General features: G+C 34.8%; 2 protein-coding genes across 2 annotated transcripts in view; both read right to left on the bottom strand.

The window, feature by feature from the left end:
* Positions 1 to 4,158, bottom strand: part of F13B (coagulation factor XIII B chain) — a 31,869-nt gene extending 27,711 nt beyond the window's left edge. Inside the window, exons 1-2 of the mRNA XM_032422422.1 lie at positions 4,090 to 4,158; positions 431 to 631 (exon numbers count right to left, since the gene is read on the bottom strand). Of these exons, the coding sequence (XP_032278313.1) occupies positions 431 to 631; positions 4,090 to 4,153 (265 nt within the window). The 5' untranslated portion in view covers positions 4,154 to 4,158. The remainder of the gene's footprint in view (positions 1 to 430; positions 632 to 4,089) is intronic.
* An 11,830-nt stretch (positions 4,159 to 15,988) lies between these two features.
* Positions 15,989 to 22,583, bottom strand: part of ASPM (assembly factor for spindle microtubules) — a 63,427-nt gene continuing 56,832 nt past the window's right edge. Inside the window, exons 26-28 of the mRNA XM_032422359.1 lie at positions 22,012 to 22,188; positions 20,912 to 21,081; positions 15,989 to 16,255 (exon numbers count right to left, since the gene is read on the bottom strand). Coding sequence (XP_032278250.1) covers positions 16,153 to 16,255; positions 20,912 to 21,081; positions 22,012 to 22,188 — 450 coding nt within the window. The 3' untranslated portion in view covers positions 15,989 to 16,152. The remainder of the gene's footprint in view (positions 16,256 to 20,911; positions 21,082 to 22,011; positions 22,189 to 22,583) is intronic.

Here is a 22,583-nt window from a genome sequence, read left to right as displayed (position 1 = left end):
GTGGGAGAAGTTGGCACACAAAGGAGAGATGAGTCTTTCAAAGGATAAAACACTGGAGTAACAATTTTATTCTTCCTAAGTCCAGTGTCAAGCATTTTTCTGGCTTCCTATGCATTATTATCTGTATAAGTTCCTCATTCCTTAAAGTAACTCATTTGCATCTGTTTCTTGCAATATGATAATACCATTTTCAATAATTATCCGTATTCTCTTTACAGGGTACTGTTAAAAACAAAGACAATAACATTTTAATAAGAAATATTATTTACAGAATTTCAAAATACGTCTTCATTTTGCAAAAGAGACAGTGGGCCAGTAATTTGTTCTTATTGACCAAAAGGTTTCACCACCCACCAGGTTTTCTTGGACCTTTATGGACTGATCTCTTTAAATATTATAAACATTTTGTGGACACAGCCCACAGACTCACTGAAGCAACGTGGTTCTGGAGACCAGCCCTCTCGGGTACATGTGATTCGCTCCTCTTGTTTCCCAGTTTCAGTGGTATAACCAGCCAAGCAGGAAAACAACAGTTTTTCATTTATTCCCATTGGAAAGTAATAGTTTTTAAAAGAATAGTAATATTGGGCAATCCTTCCATTTTCCACACTAGGAAGACCACAGGGTTTCTCTGAAATGAGTAAATATCAAGCTGAAAACTGAAAAACATATCTAAAACCATGGAATGTGTGATCAAATGGCAGTAAATTTTTTAAATTCAAAGTGTTTGCAGTGACTTTAACTTGTACTTATTTTTATTACCTGACTTTTTAAGGGGATTCTGTGGCAATCTTTTTCAGTCAGAATTAATCTGCTAGCAACCCCAATAACCAACAGTCAGAATAAAACTGGTCAGGCTACTTCCTCAGGGAAGCTTTCCCTAACTTTGTAACACAGCACTTTCTCATAGACATATAATGCAAGCTGCATATGTAATTTAAAAATTTCTAGTAGTCACATTAATAAAAGGAACAGTTGAAGTTAATTTTAATAATATGTTTTATTTAACCCATTAAAATATTAAAAATGTTTTTCATTTTTTTCTTACTAAGTCTGAACTCCAGAGTATATTTATACTTATAGCCCATCCCAATTTGGACTAACCACATTTCAATAGCTGTATGTACCTAGTGGCCACCATATTGGACAGCAGGGTTCTAGAATAGATGAAGTTCTACCTAAATAGGCAAACCCACAAAATTTTGAAATGAATGGTTTTTTTTAAAGAAAAAGACAGAAAACTAATTAAAAATAATAATTATAAATAATAAGAAAATAATTAAAAAATAAAAAATAAGTTTTTAAAAAAATCTTATTTAATAAATTTAAAAATCTTGTTCGAGCAAGAGATTTACAAAACAGGACATGTAAATGGTCACAGACCTCATAAAAAGTACTCAGCTTTCTTTGGCAATATTAAGGCAGAATGTACACCTGCCATTTTTAAAAAGCACTCATCCCTTATGAACACTGCTGCAAAAATTCTCAACAAAATACTAGCAACCAGAATTCAGCAGCATATTAAAAGGATCCATGAGTAAGTGGGCTTTATCCTTGGAATGCAAGGATGGTTCAACATATGAAAATTAGTCAATGTTACACACCACATCAACAAAATGAAAGAAGGAATAAAAGTATTTATCTGTGCACTCAAAGACATGTAAAAGAATGTTCACAGCAGCACTATTCATGTAGTCCCAAACTGGAAACAATCCCAATGCCCATTCCATGGAAGAAAAGATAAACACAATTTAGACATGCATTCAATGGAATATTATACAGTAATACAATGCTGAATGTCATGCAGCAGTGGTGAATGCTGAATAGTGAATCTCACAAACATATTACTTAGTGAAAGAAGCCTGTCACACATAAGTAAATATTATATGTACTGACATAATTTTTTATTGAGGTATAATTGATGTATAACATTATACTAGTTTGGGATATACAGCACAATGGTTCCACGTGTATATTTGCACATATTGCAAAATGATCTCACAATAAATCTAGTTAACATCTGTCACCACAGAGTTACAATTTTTTTTCCCTTGTGATGAGCACTTTTTAGAACTGCTCTCTTAGCAATTTTCAAATAGACAACACAGTATTGTTAACACACATGTGAACATATATAGGACGAATTGTAACAAAGAAATAAGGTGATTATATGACACATTCATAATTCTAAATGTTATTTGTGGTTAGAAGGAAATTAGAGGTAATGATGTGTCCATCACAAGTAAGATGGATAAGTAAAATATCTGAAACACTATGCAGCAGTTAAAAGCAACAGAATAGATTCAGCAACATGGAAATGTATTTAAATGATAGCAAGTAAGACAAAACAGTACAGAGGTCAAATTGATGTCAAGCTTTCATTTATGTGAATGTAAAGCACATACACAAAACAAGACATAATTCAGAAAGATAGTTACATATTGTATTTAAGAACATATCAAACACACGATAATGGCTCCATTATCAGTTTGATGCTAGGGGAAACGGAATTCAGGGTCAGGGATAAAGGGAGGAAGTGTATAAATAAAGCAAAAGTGGAACCTTTCATAGGCCAATGATGATTGCCTGCTACAAAATGAGAAGTACCATTAATTCAATTCTTGCCCCTAATATTCCTAATGGGGATGAGGGAAAGCATGGAAATATGAGATTATTGTTAGCTTGTTTGTTTGTTTGAGTAAAAGAAGATTATAACCATATAATAATTAGGAAATTATCTGGGAAATGCAAAGTCTTTTTTTTTTTTTTTTAAAGATTTTATTATTTATTTGTCAGAGAGAGAGAGCACAAGCAGGGGGAGGGACAGGAAGAGGGCTCCTTGCTTGCTCCCGCTGAGCAAGGAGCCCAATGCAGGACTTGATCCCAGGACCCTGAGATCATGACCTGAGCTGAAGATAGATGCTTAACCAACTGAGCCACCCAGGCATCCTGAGGAAAATGCAAGTCTTCATGGTATATAGATGACAGAGAATTATATCAGCTGGTTTTTCCCTATTTAGACAGAAAAATAAAACCAAAGGAAACTATTCACGCAAAAATTATCTTATTATGGAATTGAATGTATCAAATAAGATGAATTCTATTTATTTCACTTTCATAATCTTAATTGCAGACCCTTTTTTGGTAGGAAATTTGTAGCAAACTATTACCTACAAGGCAATTATAATCCATAGGATATTTTATTTCAACAGATTCCCTAAGGTGTTTATTTTAGAAAAGTCTTATTACTGTAGTTTCCTCTTTTGTATATTCACTCTTGCTGACACCTAATTATCCTTTCTTGTTTCTTATCCCTACAGCCTAATAACACTATTAACTATTCCTAAATAACCCACACTTATATACTGCCTGCTTCACTCACACTTATTCACACACCGAGCTCTGGCTATAAAGATTTCTAAGAGTTAGGGAATCCATGGGTTGGTTTGGACAGTCCTAACTTACACTGGTGTCTCACATAACTATTAATAGAGCTCCATTTCACTCTCAAAAGTGTCCTTATCTGCATAACCGATTATACAGTCCTCCTCCTAATCACTACTTACAAATTTCAACCAATGAATAAATTACGATAAAAATCAAAAGGTGAAGATTCAAAAATCTTGATGATTCATGGCTATTTCTTTTTTAAATTTCCCACACTAAGCTCTCATTTTATGAACAGAGAATTAAAATTGTACAAGCTGTGCAATGTTAGGAATAAATTCTAGTATGAAATTAGAATTAAGGTTAACATATGACTTCTAAATGGTGGTACTGTTAGACTGAAAATCCTTTAAAGTGTTTAGATCCTCACCTCCTATGTCACAAAACCTAGAGATACAAAGCTGTTTTTTTTTTTCTTTTTTGTCTCTTGTTTTTCTAAGTTTGTCACTATAAGAATAGTTTACTAGTTACGCCCAAAGGAAAAAAAAAATCTGCTTAAGTATTTATAACAAATTATAAGAAGCATGCTTTTTATAAAATTGATACACAAAAATGAAAGACTATAAAAGTTCAAGTTACATGAATGTTAGAATTTCCCTTTATAATTTTTAGAGAATAAGGAATATGAAAAATTAGTTTTACCTTCTGCATAGAGTTCTCCTGAGATGATTAATATGATGATAAAAGCCGACTCTTTTGACCTCATCTTCAATGGTGTGCCCAACAAAGATTTTAACAATTCTAAAGCACTAGGGAGTCATTAAGTACACAATACTTTGCCTGAAGAAAAAGTTAATTATTTACAACATCTTTCGAAGTGTCTTTGTAACAAAACTTATATTTCATTTAAAATATTTTCAAATAATTCTAAAATAACACGACTATGTTAATTGACAATACTTTTCATGCCAGAGTCCAATAAGAACACGATAACTTATAAGGGCAACAATAGCAACAGCACAAATCATTAACTCAGACTGCATAAAATCAAGGTAAATTTTCAACTTCAATTCCCTATTGTAAGTCCATGGAGTAAAGTTCACCTGTGGCCATTGATTTCTTTACCACCATTGATCAAATGGAGAGATGAACTTAGAAACATGACATAATGGATACCTCATGTTAAAACACAGTTGTCTATGTTACACTGCTTAAAGAGAAAAATGACCTACTTGTCTCAAGCAATGATAAAACTATATTATTGATAGTAACGTCTAATATTTAGAGCATTTGTATTCTGTGGCGAGTGATGAAATCAGCATGTGCTATGTTATCATTCATGTGTGAAAAATGTTTTGGGTGATCACTATATACCAGGTCATGCTCTAATCCTGGGTATATAGCAGTGAAAAGAAAAAGATTAAAATTACTGTCCTCATGGAGTTTACATTCTAATGGGTTTTAATTTAAACTATAAAATAATATAGTGAGGTGAGAGCTGTTATTATTTTTATTTTGCAACTTTTTATTAAAATAAAATATATTCAGAGAAAAGTACACATGCCATAACAGCACAGAACAATGAATTCTCACTAGTCGAACACATTTCACAATAAGAAACAGAATATACCAGCATCTCATAGGTTGTGGGATTGAGTCCTGCATCTGGGCTCCTTGTTTCATGGGGAGTCTGCTTTAATGATTCTCTTCCTCTGCCCCTCCCCCCACGTGCGTGCACGTTTCTCTCTCTCTCCCTTCTCTCTATATTGCCATGGTATCTTATAACACTCCTTTGGTTTAATTTTTAATCAATGAATATAAAATAAATCTTTGTGAACAGTGTCAGAAAAGTACACAACCTCATTTTTTAAAAAAAATATTTTATTTGAGAGAGAGAGCGCACCCACGTGCGCTCTGGCAATTGTGGGGGAGGGGCAGAGAGGAAGAGACAAGCAGACTCCCCACTGAGCAGGGAGCCCTGTTCAGGCTGGATCCCAGGACTCTGGAATCCTGACTTGAGCTGCAGGCAGGCACTTAATTGACTGAGCCACCCAGGTGCCCCACAACCTCATTTTTTTCCAGAGAGTTGTCATGTTAGGAAGATTTTGGAGTCACTCAATGCTGATTTATAATCTCAATATCGAGATTGTGTCTTTGGAAAATGAGAACTCATTTGTACCTACATTTCTACATTTCTAAAATAATTGTAAAAATAGTAGCTACCTCAAGCATGTTATGGAAATTCTGCTGAGGATAATTTAGTACTCCACATTTTACTGATCCCTAAAAAAGTCGCTATTAAAAATGGTTTTAGAAATAAAATCCTAAGCCAAATTTCATAAATACATTCCAAGGAAGTATATCTCAATTCAGGGGGGAAAAGGGGTAATAATGCATTTAGTGGAAATATCAAAAGATAATAAAGATGAAATTATAAATGTGTCATTCTCTCTAATTCTCTTTCCTTCTTTCTTCCTTCATTATCTCTCAAACTTACCTGTCGATAATAAAAATCTAAAATCTCTCTACTTCATATAGGTTTTGAATAGCCAACTATAACAACAGTTTCTTTTTAATTATATAACTGAGTATATTCTATGGACTATATACATACTTGACAAAATATCATTTCTACCCAACATTTTTCCAAAATTGGCACATTAGGGATAAACAACGAAAAGTTTGGCTCACTTCTCTTATTTGTATCTCCTGTAAAGTTTGCTTAATACAAGCCAAAGTACACTTCCAAGACTTTAGGACACCGCAGCTCTTATACCAAACTAGATTTTACCCAGTAGATGCATGCTCAGAAAAAAACAGATGTCAAAAGTGAATATCATAAAGCAGAAGCCACATTTATGTTGGTTCTACCATTTTGCCTGGTTTGAACAATCCTGGAAGCACATGGCTTTACTGAAACTGGTGCAGCAGAAGCCTGAGACTCTAGTATCTAGCTTCATGGATGTCAAGGGGCAGGTTATGGAGTATTTACTGTTGATAACAATTACAGTAAATATGGTATGGTCCTGACCCCAGCATTGTGCAGGTGTGTTCCTGATTCAACTTCAAGATCTTGGCAGAAACAGCACATGCCCAGGCCAGTTTTGTGGTGTGCTAGTAGGAGTACTGGGAGCATATATATATGTGGGGCAACATCACAAACTGTATCTTACATCTAATTGGAGCCTCAGTATAACACTGATGGAAATTAAGGGAAAGGGAAAATCTTGATATTATTAAGAGAAAAAAAGTTACCTTCAAACAAGCAGTAATAAGACTGATGAACTTCTTAACATAAGTGATGAAAACAAGGAGAAAGTGGAATAACATCTTTAATATGTTAAATGAAAATAATTGCCAACCAAGAATGCTATAACTACTAAAAATATTTTCAAAAATAAAAGAAAGATGTTTTCAAATAAATAAAAATATAAAGAGTATGTCAATAGTAGAACTCTACCCAAAGAACGGCTAAATGGAGTGCTGTAGACTAAAGGAAAATGAAACATGAAAATTCAGGAAGGAAATAAGAGCAAAGAATAGGGGGTCGGGGAAGGAGCTTAGGTCTGTGGGTAAATATAAGAGAATATTAACTGCACAAAAGAAAACTAATAATGCTTACATAGCAAATAGATATGTAGAATTAAAATGCATGGCATCGATAACACAAAAGCCAGGAGGGAAGAAATGGACTCAGTGTGCTTTGTTTCTAGGACTTTCAAAGAAGTTGGAGAAGTAATAATGTCTACTTAATTATCATTACTCAAGGTTCAGTATTAAAATTTCTAGGTTAACCACTACAGAATAATGTTTTAAAAATGTGTAATTAATAGATTAAAGGGATAAAAATAATCACAAAAAACTCACACATGATAATCCTAAATAAAGACCAGAAAGTAGGAAGGAAGGAACAAAAACAGATTTCTGCTTATGGCTAAGATGGAGTAACAGGAACTGGATATACCCTCCCACCTGAAACAACTTAAAAAAAAAAAAAAGACAAAATTTAAAAAACAATAGTTTTTAATACATTGGAGATTAGTCAATGAGATGAGCCCTGTGATCACCCCAGCCTAGTGCCTGAGGGTTTCTTGCCACACTACACAGTATGGTGGTCTTCCTGAGGTGAGGAGATAGAACTGAGAATTATGAAACCAAAGCAGGTAGGATTCAGAGTGCAAAGTACAGGAGAGAAGTGAGCTGCCCAGACAGATCTGCAGAGTGTCCACATTAGGTTTTTAGCTGAGTACTGACCAGAACATCTGAATGAAAAATGTATCAGAGGCCAAGAAAGGTATCACCTGAGAACGTTAAAGGGAGGAATGCCTGGAGTCCACTTGGGATTGGGGAGAATTCCTGTTCTCACAAATCAGAGTGGAACTCTTCATGATTTACATGGCATTCATAGTGCTCTCAGGAGGTTTTTACCTTAGTAGTGGGGAAAAGCTGAGCTTAAAGCAATACCAGAAAGGATCAGTTCCCAAGTAAAGTAAATGAATTCCAGAACAAACTCAAAAGTATTTATAGGAGTACAAAATTATCCAATAACCAAAGAGGTAAGATTCACAATGTCCCCAAAGGAGAGAATGGGAAGGAAAGAAAATATTTGAAGAAATAATGGCTGAACATTTTCCAAATTTGAGGGAAACTACAAGAACATAGATCAAAGATGATCAAACACTAAGAACAAGACGCATAAAGAAAACTAGAGTAAAACAAAACATAATCAAATTGCTTAAACCTAGAGATAGAAAAATTTAAAAGCGCTCAGAAGAAAAACACCCCAGAGGAACAAAAACAAGAAGAGAGTAGACTTTTTGTCAGACACATTGCAAGTCAGAAAACAGTTGAAACAACATCTTTAAGTACAAGAAAAAAAAGAAGAAAGAAAGAAAGGAAACCTGCAACCTAGAACTCTATACCCAGTAAAAATACTTATAAAAAATGAAAGCCAAAGAATAGATAAGCAAAATATGTTTTTCAGACATATAGAAGCTGAAATTCTTTACTAACAGGCCTGCATGATGAACCATATTAAAGGAATTCCTTCAGGCCCAAGGAAAATGATGCCAGATGGAAATCTGGATCTACATAAAAACTGAAGAGCACCTTAAAATAGCACCTATGTGAGCAAGTTTAAAGATTTTTAGATTATTTAAATCTTTTAAAAAGATATCTGATGGTTTAAAGCAAAAATGTTGAAAATAATAACAAATTACTGTGGGTTTATAATATACTAAAAGTAAAATGTTGACAAGAGCACAAAGATTGGGAAGGCAGAAATGTAGTATGTTACAAGGTCTTTATACTATATGTGAATTGGTATAATATCACTTACAGGTGGATTCTGATACGTTAAAGATATTTACTAAAAACCTGAAAGTAACCAATAGAATAACATAACAAGGAGTTATAGGTAATAGCCAACAAGATAGATAAGTTGGAATCATTAAAAAAGAAAAAAAGAACCTATTTAATTAATCCAAAACAGATCAGAAAACAAAAGGGTGGTAATGAGGGAAGCAGATGGGATGAATAGAAAATAAACAGCAAGAGGACAGATTTAAACTCAGCCATACCAGTGATCACATTAACTGTAAAAAGTCTAAATATCCAAAGTAAAAGGCAGAGATGGGCTGACTGGATTAAAATATAAAGGCCCAACTATATGCATTCAACAAGAAACCCATCTTACACAAATATACCAATAGGTTAAAAGTAAAATATGGATAGATATACCATACTGTAGTGGGTTGTATGGTGGCCCAAAAAGATGTGTCTATAGCATAATCCCCACAGTTTATGAATGTGACCCTTTTTGGAAAAAAGGGTCATTGCAGATGTAATTAAGTTGAGAATCTTGAGATCATTCTGGATTATCACAGTAGGCCCTAAATCCAATGACAAATGCCCTTATAAGAGTGAGGCAGAGAAAAATTATATAGAAGAGAAGACAATGTGGCCACAAAGGCAGAGATTGGAGTGATGTGGCCAGAAGCCAAGGTACATCGGGAGCCACCAGAAACTGCAAAAAGCAAGAACAGATTCTCTCCCAGAGCCCTCAAGAGAGAGTGCAGCCCTGCCAACACCTTGGTTTCAGATGAATGGTTTCCAAAACCATGAAAGAATACATTTCTGTTGTTTTAAATCAACAATTTTGTGGCAATTGTTACAAAAGCTCTATGAAACTAATCCACATGCTAACAAGATCAAAAGAGAACTGGAGGGCGACTGGGTGGCTCAGCCAGTTAAGCGTCTGCCTTCTGCTCAGGTCATGATCTCAGGGTCTTGGGATTAAGTCCTGCATTGGGCTCCCTTCTCAGCGGGGAGTCTGCTTCTCTTTCTACCCTTCCCCCCTGCTCGTGATCTCTCTCTTACTCTCCCCCTCTCTCTCTCAAATAAATAAAATCTTAAAAAAAAACAGAGAAAGAGAGAGAGAACTGGAGTATAGAACAATGTAAATGTAATAAATACCAATGAACTTAAAATGATTAAAATGTTAAGTTTTATGTTATGTATATTTTAACACAAATATTTTTAATGTAAGACAGAGAGAACAGGAGTTGCTGTATTAAGTCAAGTGAAATGGATTTTACAACAAAGAATATTACCAAGGATAAATAAGTTCATTCTACAATTATAGAGTGATCAATTTATCAAGACAACATAATAATCCTAAAGATTTCCACAACTAATAAAAGAGCTAGAAAATTTGCAAGTATTTGTTATTTAAACACATGTATAGGGATGCCTGAGTGGCTCAGTAGGTTAAGCGTCTGCCTTTGGCTCAGGTCATGATCCCAGGGTCCTGGGATCGAGCCCCACATCAGGCTCTCCACTTAGCGGAGAGTCTGCTTCTCCCTTTACCTCTGTGATCTCTCTCACTTTCACTCTCTCAAATAAATAAATAAAATCTTAAAAAAAAATAAACACATCTGTAAATAATCCATGGATCAAACAAGAGATCAAAAGAGAAAGTATTTTGAACTAAATGAAAATGAAAAACATAATAACAAAATTTGTGAGATATAGCTAAAGCAATACTTAGAGGTAAATCTAAAGCACTGACTACCTATGTTAGAAAACAAGGATTTCAAAACATTGACTCACCTTCTACATCAAGAATTAGAAAATGGGGGCACCTGGGTGGCTCAGTTGGTTAAGTGTCTGCCTTCGGCCCAGGTCATGATCTCAGGGTCCTGGGATCAAGCCCCACATCATCAAGTCTGCTCCCTCTGCCACTCCGCCTGCTTGTGGTCTCTCTCTCCCTCAAATAAATAAAATCTTAAAAAAAAAAAAAAAAGAATTAAAAAATGAGGACCAAATGAAATTGCAAGTAAAGAGAAGAAATGAATAACTGATCTAAATTTCATATGAAGATGCAAAGGAAATAGAATAGTCAAAGCTACTTTGAAAAAGAACTTGGAGGACTTATACTACTTTGATTTCAAGCGTTATTATACAGCTACAGTAATCAACACAGCATAATATTGGCAAAAAAAAAAAAAAACAGATCAGTGGAAAAGAAAATAATTCAGAAAGAGACCATTACTTATATGGTTAATTGATTTTTGACAAATGTGCAAAAGCAATTCAGTGGAGAAAGGATAGTCATTTCTATAAGCGATGCTGCAACAATTGGTTATCCAGATGTAAGAAAATAAACTTTGATCCATACTTTGTACCATGTGCAAAAATAAATTTGAAATGGCTCAAAAAACACAACAAACAAAATGATACAAGTTCTAGCAGAAAAACATAGTGGAAAATCTTTGGAACGTTGAGTTAAGTAATGAGTTTTTAGACACAACACTTTAAGTATAAAGAATAAAAGAAAAAATTGGTACACTAGATTTCATCAAAATTAAGAAGTTCTACTCTTCAAAAGCCACTGTTATGAGAATGGAAAGACAAGTAACAGACAAGGAGAAAATATTTGCAAGTCATTCATCTGATAAAGGACTTCTATCCAGAATAAAGAATCCTCAAAACTTAGAAAAACAACCCAGTTTTTAAAAGTAGACAAAGACTTGGGGTGCCTGGGTCGCTCAGTTGGTTAAACGACTGACTCTTGGTTTTGGCTCAGGTTATGATCTCATGGATCATGGGATCCAATCCCCCAGGTCAGTCTCGGCATTCAGCAGGGGTCTTCTTGAAAGATTCCCTCCCTTTGTCCCTTTCCCCCACTTACTTGCACTCTCTAAAATAACAAATCTAAAAAAAAAAAGTAGACAAACACTTGAACAGGCTCTTCATCAGACATATGGATGGCAAAAGAACGCATGAAAAGATGTTCAACATCATTAGAATTAGAGAAATGTAAATTAAAACACAATGAGATATTTTTAAAATTATGTTTGACTGTAGGAAGTGTTCCTGAGGATGTTACCAATGTATAAATATACAAAGAAACATATTGGGCAGACATACTGCATTGCTTCACCCGCTCAGAGCGGTGGTCTCATTGAAAATTGTAATGGACAAATAAACCAGGAGGAGAAAAGATGTGAGGACCTGACAAAGTCAATTAAGTGAACTTGTTCACACACTCAATATGATATAAAGAGCAAAGAGGAGACTCTACTGGAAAAGCATCTAGAACCAGAGGTGAAAATGAGAATGAGGGGTGATGGATGGAGTGATACCACTTTTTATTTTTTGTTCCTTACAAAATTTTCTTTTCTGTTGACTGACCCAGTTGTCTCCAGACCCGCACTGCACTGCTGTGTACTAGTGGAGCTCGCTATCAACGCACAAGATGCAACGTTCATACCATTAAAGTCGACAGTACGTGCTCCTAAAGGAATGTCAGAGCCATCACACATTTCCCTTATGTGGCCAAATTAGGGGTATCTGCTGTCCCATTACTAAGCAGCAAGGACAGTCCTATAATTCTTTATCTGTCAAATCTAACACTTCTCACTGGGAATAGGACAAATGGGAGGCCATGGTAAGATTGATGTTACTGTCTGCTTTACTGGTAATTAGTAAAGCTGAGCCAGGGGAGGAAGGTCTGGGTTAAAACAGCAGGCAAGAAAAGGAGCAGGAGTTCTGGCAAACAAGAGGATTTTACCTGAAAATACTCTTAGCTGTCTCTCTCAGCTCTGGTGCTAATGGCTAATGCTAGAAGCCACTTGACCCCTTTTTCCCAGAGAAGAAAAACTGGACTCAAGCTGATTTATGAGTCTGCCCAGTCTCCACTTGGACAAACTGGAGATGTGATGCAACACTGTCTGGGATTTGAATACCGGTATCTGCCTGGAGCCACCTTTTGGCTCACCATTTGTGGTCTAAATTTCCTTGATTGGTTTCCAGGTAACCTGAAATTAACAGTATCCCCAAATTGCACAATATCAGAGATCTGCAGGCTGACTGTGAGGCTCTGAATCAAGACGAGTGTTTCCTGGGAAAGCTGCCCGGGTATGATGGGAAGGAGCTTGCTTCTGCTTACCAGTAGTCAGTACCTTGAACACAAATGGAACTGAAAGGTCTTTTAGGAAAATGGCAATGGAATTCAGATGGCCTCAAGGAAAGTAACCATAGAAGGAAGACCCTGAGCAACACTGTAAATCAATGTCTTCAGTAACACTGTGAAAGTAATTATGTTATTGGACTATTCTTTTGATGTACCTTGATAAAAATCAATCGCAAAGATTGACAGCAAGAAGAATTTATTTCAAATATTCAAACAATGTTCGGCAGATATGAAACTTAATGATGCTTTGGCAAAGCAAGGGCAAAGTTTAGATCAAATTCATTTTGTTTTCATTTAGATCGTAATTGTAAAATTGTAAAAAATACTACTATTACAAAGAAAAATACCACAATTACAAATAAAAAGTTATCTGCAGTAATAATGAAATATTATTCATAGGATAAAACTCTATATTCTGAAATAGGCTTCTATAAATTTATTAGGTAAAAATGTGTCCTTAATTTACACAAGCTTCAGAAGCTGTTTTAGGTGGTCCTCCACAAACATTTCTTGAAATGTGCAAGTTTTTAGAATATTTCCTTCTTCCTTTACATAGGTTGGAAATTTTAACGCACACTCAAATATATGTGCCCTCAAATATAAATTGAAATAAATATTTCTCTGCATTATTTGAGAAATAATAAAGAAGTTATAACCAAAGTATTTTCATTGGGATTCTCCCTCTTTGTTGAAAACGGAACTATAGAAGATTATTATCACTCTTTCTTTACAATAAGAATCAATGACTGAACAATATATAAGTTAAAAGCAAGCCTATTAGATGGGGCACCTGGAAGGCTCAGTCAGTAGAGCATACTATTCTTGATCTTGTGTTGGGATTTCAAGCCCTATGTTGAGGATAGGGCTTACTTTAAAAAAAAAAAAAAAAAAAGCAAGCAAGCCTATTAGCAAATTTAGCTACTGGCAACAAGCAATCCAAAAGATAGCATTTTCTTATTCAGTAAATGTAAATGTACTAGGTTTTCATTGCTACAGGCAAAAATTTAGAAGTTACAAAGATAATAAACCTGGAAAAAAGTCACCTATTGAGAAAAATTCAACAATTTTGAATATAGAATGCCTAATGTGAATTTATTCCTCTCAAGCATGAAGCCAAAATACAGTAGGAATAACAAGCTGTATTAGGGATATATAGATAAAATTTTCCAAGGATCTAAAAGTATGTATTTTATTTGCAAAAATCATAGCTATATAACAATATATTTATTTATACATTTAAAACTAAATTAAAAATGATACTGTATGGGCATAATGACATCTACTGGACATTTGGGTTAATAACAGTTAACAAGAAGGTTAATTTGAAACTCACCTAACTTCATCATTAATAAAATCATGTAAAATAAAATTAGATTGCAGTTAATACATTTATTTTCCTTCTTTAATATAATGTAATATCTCTGTGGAAAATAGTTACTTCTAAAGTAAGAAAGGTTTAATTACTTCTCAACCAGTCCTCCCAATCATCAACACAGACACAGACAAGCCTTTTAGCCTTTAGGTCTTAGAATCCTGATATGGATTTATCACATAAATTTAGGAGGAATGTTCTTCATATAAATGTAGGATATTATATAAAACTCATAAAAATTTAGTCTGGGGCGCCTTGGTGGCTCAGTCGGTTAAGTGTTGGACTCTTGGTTTCAGCTCAGGTCATGACCTCAGGGTCTGGGAAAGAGCTCCCAACTCAGTGGGGAGTCTGCTTGAGATTCTCTATCTTGCTCTCCTTCTGCCCCTCCCCTCTCACAAGTACGTGCACGCTCTCTCTTTCTAAAATACATATTTTAAAAAATTTAGTCTGAGTTTCAACAATGGAAAATTTTTTAATATCTGGAAGTCGTAATACTAAATAGAAATACTTTTTGGTTAGAACCATCTTAGGGGTGCCTGGGTGGCTCAGTCGTTAAGCGTCTGCCTTCGGCTCAGGTCATGATCCCAGGGTCCGGGAATCGAGTCCCGCATCGGGCTCCCTGCTCCGTGGGAAGCCTGCTTCTCCCTCTCTCACTCCCCCTGCTTGTGTTCCCTCTCTTGCTGTGTCTCTCTCTGTCAAATAAATAAATAAAATCTTTAAAAAAATAAAAATAAAAATATTTGCTAAAAAAAAAGAACCATCTTAAAGGAAATTAATACCAATAAACATTATATCCTAGTGGTATAATTTACCAAGGTAAATAGATTGCTTATACTAAGATTTTGTTAAATGAAAGAGAAAAGCAAAATATTTGGGAAAGTCAACAAAAATGTTTGAAAAATACTGAGTACTGAGAATTCCTAAAACACTTTATTAGAAAGAAAAAAATGGCAAAGAAATACCAAAAATTCTACAGTTAATTTCAATATATTCTAATGCACCAAAACAGTCTTTAGAGCTATCCTAACCAAATCTCAGCCAATTTCAGACTAATTAGGTTTAATCCTTATTCTAACAAATTCGTAAACTAAGTGGTTAAATGATCTCTGCATTTTTAGCTACTCTTTATTCATTTAAGAGAGTTAAAAACTTTTATGGCTTCCATATATGAACAGACTTTGGGATGCGATCAGATCTCAAACAGCCACTGGAATTAGGCTTCTGTGGTCCTGAAACCACATGGTTTAGTACTGGTAATAGTGACCCAAAGCTGTTGAAAATAACAAATTAGGTTTCAACACCTAATCATTATCAGGACTAGGCAACAAGTGTCTCTTGTAAGCAACAGCATGCTCTTTTCAGGTCAAATTATAACTCTAATCAGTTCAAAGTTAAGGGTTTTTAGTATATAATGGGCAGGTTGAATTTAATTTGCCTAGAGGAGCTCACTTGCCTATCTGGATGGTCCAGTCAGTCAGGGAGATAAATGGAGATGTTGTTTGTAGCATTTGTGAGATTATTTTGTCCTCTTGTCACTTCTAAGTGTGTTGGCAGAATCTTTTATTTCCAAAATTAGTTTTAGAAAAATGCTTCACCTATAAAATGAGAGTAATAAGCTATTCTTTCCCCTTTTGGAATATGATTATATTCAGACTAACATAATATTTTAAGATAATAGACATGAATAATAGTGTTAGAATCATTTTTATGACATAGTGGTTTCTTACATGCATAAAGCCATAAAATAATAAAAGAAACAACAAATATGAAAACAGTTTATTGTTATATATATATTTTTAAATTTTAATACAAAATCAGATTTTAGAAGTTGTACAAAAGAAAGCCAAAAACACTTTACACATTCATGATTAGCTTTAATATTTCTTTTTACTGTATATACTGAAAATGTTTACATTTACTAGTAAGGAATGCCAAGCGTGTCCATCACCATTTGAATAGCTTGTAGGGGATTTGTGATTTCTTCCATTTTATCTCTTCTCAAAACCCAATCTGGTTTAAGTCTGTGAAAAGAATAAAAATCTTGGATTAACAAAGTTCTTCTCTTAAAAGAGTTACCTTCACTATTTTGTTTTAACAAAAATGTGTCTCCTCCTGAACACATCACTTCCCTTACAACCCTCTCAAACAGGTGAGGGTTTATTGCCATTTACCACTGTCAGGCTATTTCTCACCATCCTTCCTCCTTTGAGGCTTATGCTATTTAGCTCACCACTGCCTTCTGGTCAACTATCAAACTCCCGGTATTTTGTTCTTTGTAAACTTGGTTCTTGGTCTTCTCTCAACTCCTGCCACCATTCTCAGTAACTTCAACATCCATGTAGCTAGCTGAAAATCCAACAATCTCATCTGTCAGTTTTGCACCCCCCTTCCTTCTGTACCACCTCAACCAACTCCTTCTGACATCATCACATGATAGTCTTCATCATCATCAGAAAGTACCCCACCACTGACATCTCAATTTGAGACTGCCATTCTCCCACCACTTCTGATTCATCCATGTCATTTGATTTAATACATCTACTGCACATATTCTTCCACCCCACTGAGATCTCTAATTCACTGCCCTCAACACGTACCCATCATCCATCAGAATGCTGACCTCACTTCCCTCCTTGTCTAGCTTAGGTCCATCAATATAATCTCCTTGGCAAATTTCATTAATGCTACTGTTTCTCTTTCTTATTAATTTCTAATGGAAAGTTCTATTTGGATTCCAAGTTGAATCCAAATATCTGCCTTCTCCATTCCTATACAGCTGAACTGGAAGAAAAGAAAGATCGCAGAACCAGGCTGATTGATTTTACATCAATAATTACAGAACTAAATGGGTGCCTGAAATTGCCTAGTATGCTTCCTTCCTCTTTCCCCAAGATGACCATTTTATTCCTTTCTTCTTTTCAAATGACCTTGCCACACCCTCTCTGGTCTGCTTTTGAACTGATGCTTATAATCTCATACTTCATTAAGAAAATAACATCCATTGGAGGGGAGCTCATACATCTTTCTCACATAACTCCCTACTATGTTATGCATTTCCACCTTCTTAGTCTTCCCATTTGGTTAAAAATCCAAATATCTATTAGTTGGTAAATGGTCAAAGTGTGGTATAGCCATACAATGGAACAGTACTCTGTGATAAAAGGAAATGAAATTCTAATTCATGCATCAATATAAATAAATCTCAAAAACATTAAGCTAAAAAAAGAATCCAGTCACAAAAAGCTATATACTGTATGATTCCATTTGTGTAATAATATAAAAAAGACAAAGCTAAAAGTATTGAAATAAGATCAGCAGTTGCCAGAATCTAGGGGTTAAAAGGAGATAACTGATTGCAAAGGGGTACAAGGTAACTTTGGTGTGATAGAAATATTTTATCTCAGCTGAGAAAAAGGGAAGCTGTTAATTCATGTTAATCACAGTTTTAAATATTTTATTTATTTATTTGAAAGAGAGAGAGAGGCAGAGCATGAGCAAGGGGAGGGGCAGAAGGAGAGGGAGAAGCAGGTGCCCCACTGAGCAGGGAGCCCGATGCAGGGCTCAATCCCAGGACCCTGGGATCATGACCTGAGCCGAAGGCAGATGCTTAACCGAATGAGCCACCCAGGCGTCCCATGTTAATTATAGTTTTAAAAACATAATTAGCATTAAAATTTCCCAATTTCTTAAATAGAAATCAAATGTAGAAATGGTTCTCATTAGTAAGTTTCAAGCAAGTAGGCTCTTTTTTATGTTATACTGTGAAATATGTAAGCATAAAACCAATTTACAACTACTACATAGTTTATAATTATGAGTAATTATAAAGCTAACTGCTATGTAACCCAGGTCAAAAAACAGTGCACTGTCAACACTGTAGGATTTATGATTTGTAGAGAAGTGCTGAGTCATGGAGATGGAGACAGGCAGGGAAGGAAGGAAGTGGGAAAGGAAAGAAGGATATTAAACATCATCAGTTAACTTAGTTCATCAAAATCAATTAAATCTTTTATTAATAAGGTAAAACCAGAAAATGCTAAATTAATCATTTTTAAATAAAATTTTAATTGCCTCAGCAAAATATAAAAGTCATACCTGAAGTTCTAATGTTATAAATTTTGGGCCAAAAATGAATTCATAAATAATAACAATTTTGTAGATTAAATCAGTATTACAATTCTAATTTATATCATCTAACTGAAGAATGTTGCTAGAGTTCTCTACAACAGAAGATCAATTTTTGTCATAAGAAAATTCATCAAATGTTACACTTAATAAAAAGGATGAATTTTACTGTTTGTAAGTTATATCCCAATAAACCTGACTTTAAAAACTATGTAATAGCATGTTTAAATTACTATATAAGTTTCTAAACGTTGACTCCACGCTTCTGAACTTCTAGCAACACAGAGCAGTAACTGAGTTTGCAACCGGGCATGGATCCAGGGGTAACACTTAGAATAGTGCAAAAAGGCATGAGGTGATTCAGGTGTGCTTTTGTGACAATAATCATATTCAGATACTCTTGTGTACCCAGAAAGATAATATTTAGTGGTCTTATCTTTTTGTTATGTCAAGATTCATCAACAGATTTGATTATTGTCACCTACAAAGATTTAATTCATCTAAAGCTTTGTTATCAAACTTGCATGAATTGTGGCCTAAAGTAGGCCTATTATTTCACTGGGGCTACAAATAATGATAGTTTCATATTCCTTCTACATTTATTAAACAATTTTTTTAATAGAAAACTCCTACATCAGCCATTGGGTTGCCCTAAGATACAGTATATATAAGAAAAATGGGACATACTTGATTTTTTCCTTTCACCCATAGTAAGCATCACGAGTTGTTTCTCTAGTATCCTTCAAGGGTAACCAATGATTTTTTTTCCTTAGTATCATCATAAACTCATGAATTTTTCATATGATGTGGTCCATTTGTTTTTCAATCCTCTTTAATCTATATGTGTCACCACTTAACCACTAACCTCCATCTTGCCAAGTCCAACGGGCATTTTTCATACCTTATCTAACAACCTCTCGGCAGCATTCCACACAGTTGATGTGACACCACTTTGGAATATCTTCTATCTAATTACCAATTCCTTTTCAGAGCTGTTGGCTGGTTCTTTCTCTGAGTTCTGGAGAAAGTGAGGTTACCCTGAGGTTCGGTTTGGGAATTTCTCTTCTAGGAATTCTCTTCCCCCGAGGTGATTGGATTTATTACCATAGCCTTAAATGTGATCTAATGATTCCTGAATCTAAGGATTACCAAATTTAAATCTCTAAACTGATTCTTCCTAGAACCTAGAATCAGGCCTAGAACCACAGCCCTGATTTTCTAAGAGCTTGTTTGTCTCTTAACTGTCACAGGAACCTCTCAGGCTTCCCAAAACAAAACCCATGATTCAATGCCCCTTCCCACTCTATCTTCTCCTGTCCTTTCTGACTTTTACTTCTTGTAACTATATCCCAGAGACAATTTCCCAGTTACACTATTTTAGCAGGTCCTCTGAGTTACTCTCTATCCTAGTAGCTACCGCAGTCTTTATTACTTTATTCACTTATTTGCCTATTTACTGTCATTCTCCTGAAGTATGTGGCTCCATGCTGTGTCATAATCACAAGTTCAGCACTTTAAAGCATAGGGTGCAGCTCCATACCATACTTACTCTGACACTGATAGAGGTGTCTACTTGGTTAACCAGATAAGCTAATACCCATTTTTTAAAAATTTCTAAAGGTACATGTCTTAAACTAGTTAAGCTACTATTATCTCTATAGGTTTGCTGTTGATTGAATGGCCACCCCCCCAAAAAAAGGTATGTCCACATCCTAATCCTTAGAACCTGTAAATATTACCTTATTTTGAAAAAGGGGTCTCCACAGATATGCTTAACTAAAGGATCCTGAGATCAGATCATCCTGTATTATCTGAACTGGACCTAAATCCAACACACGTCCTTTTAAGGAGGGTGGAGGAGAAGAGGCCCATGTGAAGACAGAGGCAGGGAATGGAGTTGTACAGCCATGAGCAAAGGAACACCTAGAGTCACCAGAAACTGGAAGAAAGGATTCTGCCCTAGAGCCCTCAGAGAAAGCGAGGCCTTGCTGACACCCTGATTTTGAACTTCTGGTTTCAAGAACTATCAGAGAATAAGTTACTGTTGTTTAAGGCCACCAAGTTTGTGATAATTCGTTACAGAAGCTCTAGGGAAACTAGTACAGGGTCTCATAAAGAACTTCTTCGGAAGGAGAAATTTCAAGTATCAGGATGATTAGGAGAAGAGCTGGAAGTTGATACTGTAGCCAGGTGGGATTTTTGGCAGCTTTCGAACAGTGTAGTTTGTTCTACGTGCAAGGAAAAAAAAGTTTATACTGCAAAGCTTATAAAAAGCTAATTGTTACACTTAGTACTTAAATATTTAATACAAGGAATTTATCAAATAACTATTAAATACCCAAAGCCACAGTGTTATTATTACTTCATTATTTCCTGAGATTGTCTACTTTAGATTTACCAAAGATTCTATTTTTACTCATATGTTGTTTCTCCATTGTCAAGTACAGTATCTTGCTTATAGTATGTACTCAAAAAATGTTTGCCAAATGAATGAATGAATGAATGAATGAATGAACAGTGACACAAAACTATAGAGTACATTTACTGCTTACCTTGAAACAATTCTGGTTCTTACAGGTGTTTCTGGAATAAAGGGGATACTTATAGAAGAATTCATCTTTTGTTTATAAAGTATTCTTTCAGTATTCATTTTATGTTTACGAGCTGTAAGCTTGTAGAGACTATAAATACGGTCAACAACTTTGGACCTACTTCGAACATCCTAAAAAAGAAAATATACATTTATTAAAACTAATAAAAATTTTGTATCCCTTCTATGCTAGTAAAATCAACCATAAAAACCACCATACAGTAAACTTATGAGTCTTTAACAAAAAAAGCCATGCTTTCCAAGTTGAGCAGTTAGACTGGTTTAAGTTATAAACTAATTTGTAAGACAATTACAAAAAAGGTAAATATTTAAAGATTGTATACCTAGCTTTATACTGTATAAAAGAGTAAATATTATAGTCAATAGACCTATTATATCCAGTTGCCAAGTCCTGTGAATTTTCTCTAGATTTCCAAAGTTATCTACTTATCTCTAACAACCCTAGGTCAAGTACAGTTTTTTGCTTAGACCTCTACATATCTATACGTCCCTCCTTCCTGGATGGTCTCCCTACCTCCACACACACTTTCCCAAATCCATTCTTCAATCAGTAGCCAAAGTCATGTTGGACCTTAAACTAGAACATACTCCCTCACGTAAAATCCTTCAGTGGTTTTGTTCTATCATAGCCTGTGGTCCCCCCATGTTTGATTGTAACACCTAGAGAGGTCTTACCATAGAAAAGCTTGAAATGTATTTATAGTTACAACAGGAGGATGAGGAGTCACATATATGTGGTATTCTACCTTGCTAGGATAATTTGTTACTTTCCTCGTAAATGGGAAATGGCTACTTATATAACTGTAATAAACTTTATTTTTCAAATTCAGTTTCTTTAATACATTAGAAAACCTCCTATATCAACACAACACACACAGCACACAACACAACATGCAAACAGCTCCTATATCAACAAAAAAGGCAGGTTTGAACATACACAAAACCCTATTTAAATTGTGACAATTACTGAAGGAAAAATGTAAAAGTCTTAAACCTAAAAACCAGGAAAGATAACCTCAAAGGAAGATAACTAATACTTACAGAGGCTCGATTTGTTGTTTTCAATAAAATAGCTAACAAACAACAAGTTTTTGTAAAAATGCTTCCACCCTTGTCTGCGACTTTGTCACCAGGCTTTTCTCGGTACATTTGCAAAAGGTCCAGCAATGTATCTATGCAATTTTCTACATCATAAACTGCTGCAGTAGTTTTCTCATACTTGAAGAGAACAGAATGAAAGCAACATAACAAACACATGTTAGCCTTAGAAATAGCCCAAGCAAAAGAAAAGCTTACGGCCAACTTTTTGGACTATTTATGGCAAGTCCAAAGGACTTCAGGAAATGACTTCTTGATATTACTATCATTTCTGGATCCATTTTATATGCATATCTGCATTTTAATTGTTTTCTTCCCAACTGACTTTAAAGTTCCACAAAATATGAATCAAATCTAAAATCTTTGAACATGAACTCCCTAAAAAGCTTAATGACAAGGCAATTTTACTGAGAACCTCGCAGGAAAAAGATAACTTATCTGTGGTAGTTAATCACAGGGTAAAATAATGATAAAGACTAAGAGTAGGATATATTTTTCCTGCTTCAAATACCTAA

Source organism: Phoca vitulina, unplaced genomic scaffold (genome assembly GCF_004348235.1).
Source record: "Phoca vitulina isolate PV1807 unplaced genomic scaffold, GSC_HSeal_1.0 scaffold26, whole genome shotgun sequence".
Lineage (NCBI taxonomy): Eukaryota > Metazoa > Chordata > Mammalia > Carnivora > Phocidae > Phoca > Phoca vitulina.
The sequence above is the reverse complement of the archived record's forward strand: the minus strand, read 5'-3'. Positions and strand labels throughout refer to the sequence as shown.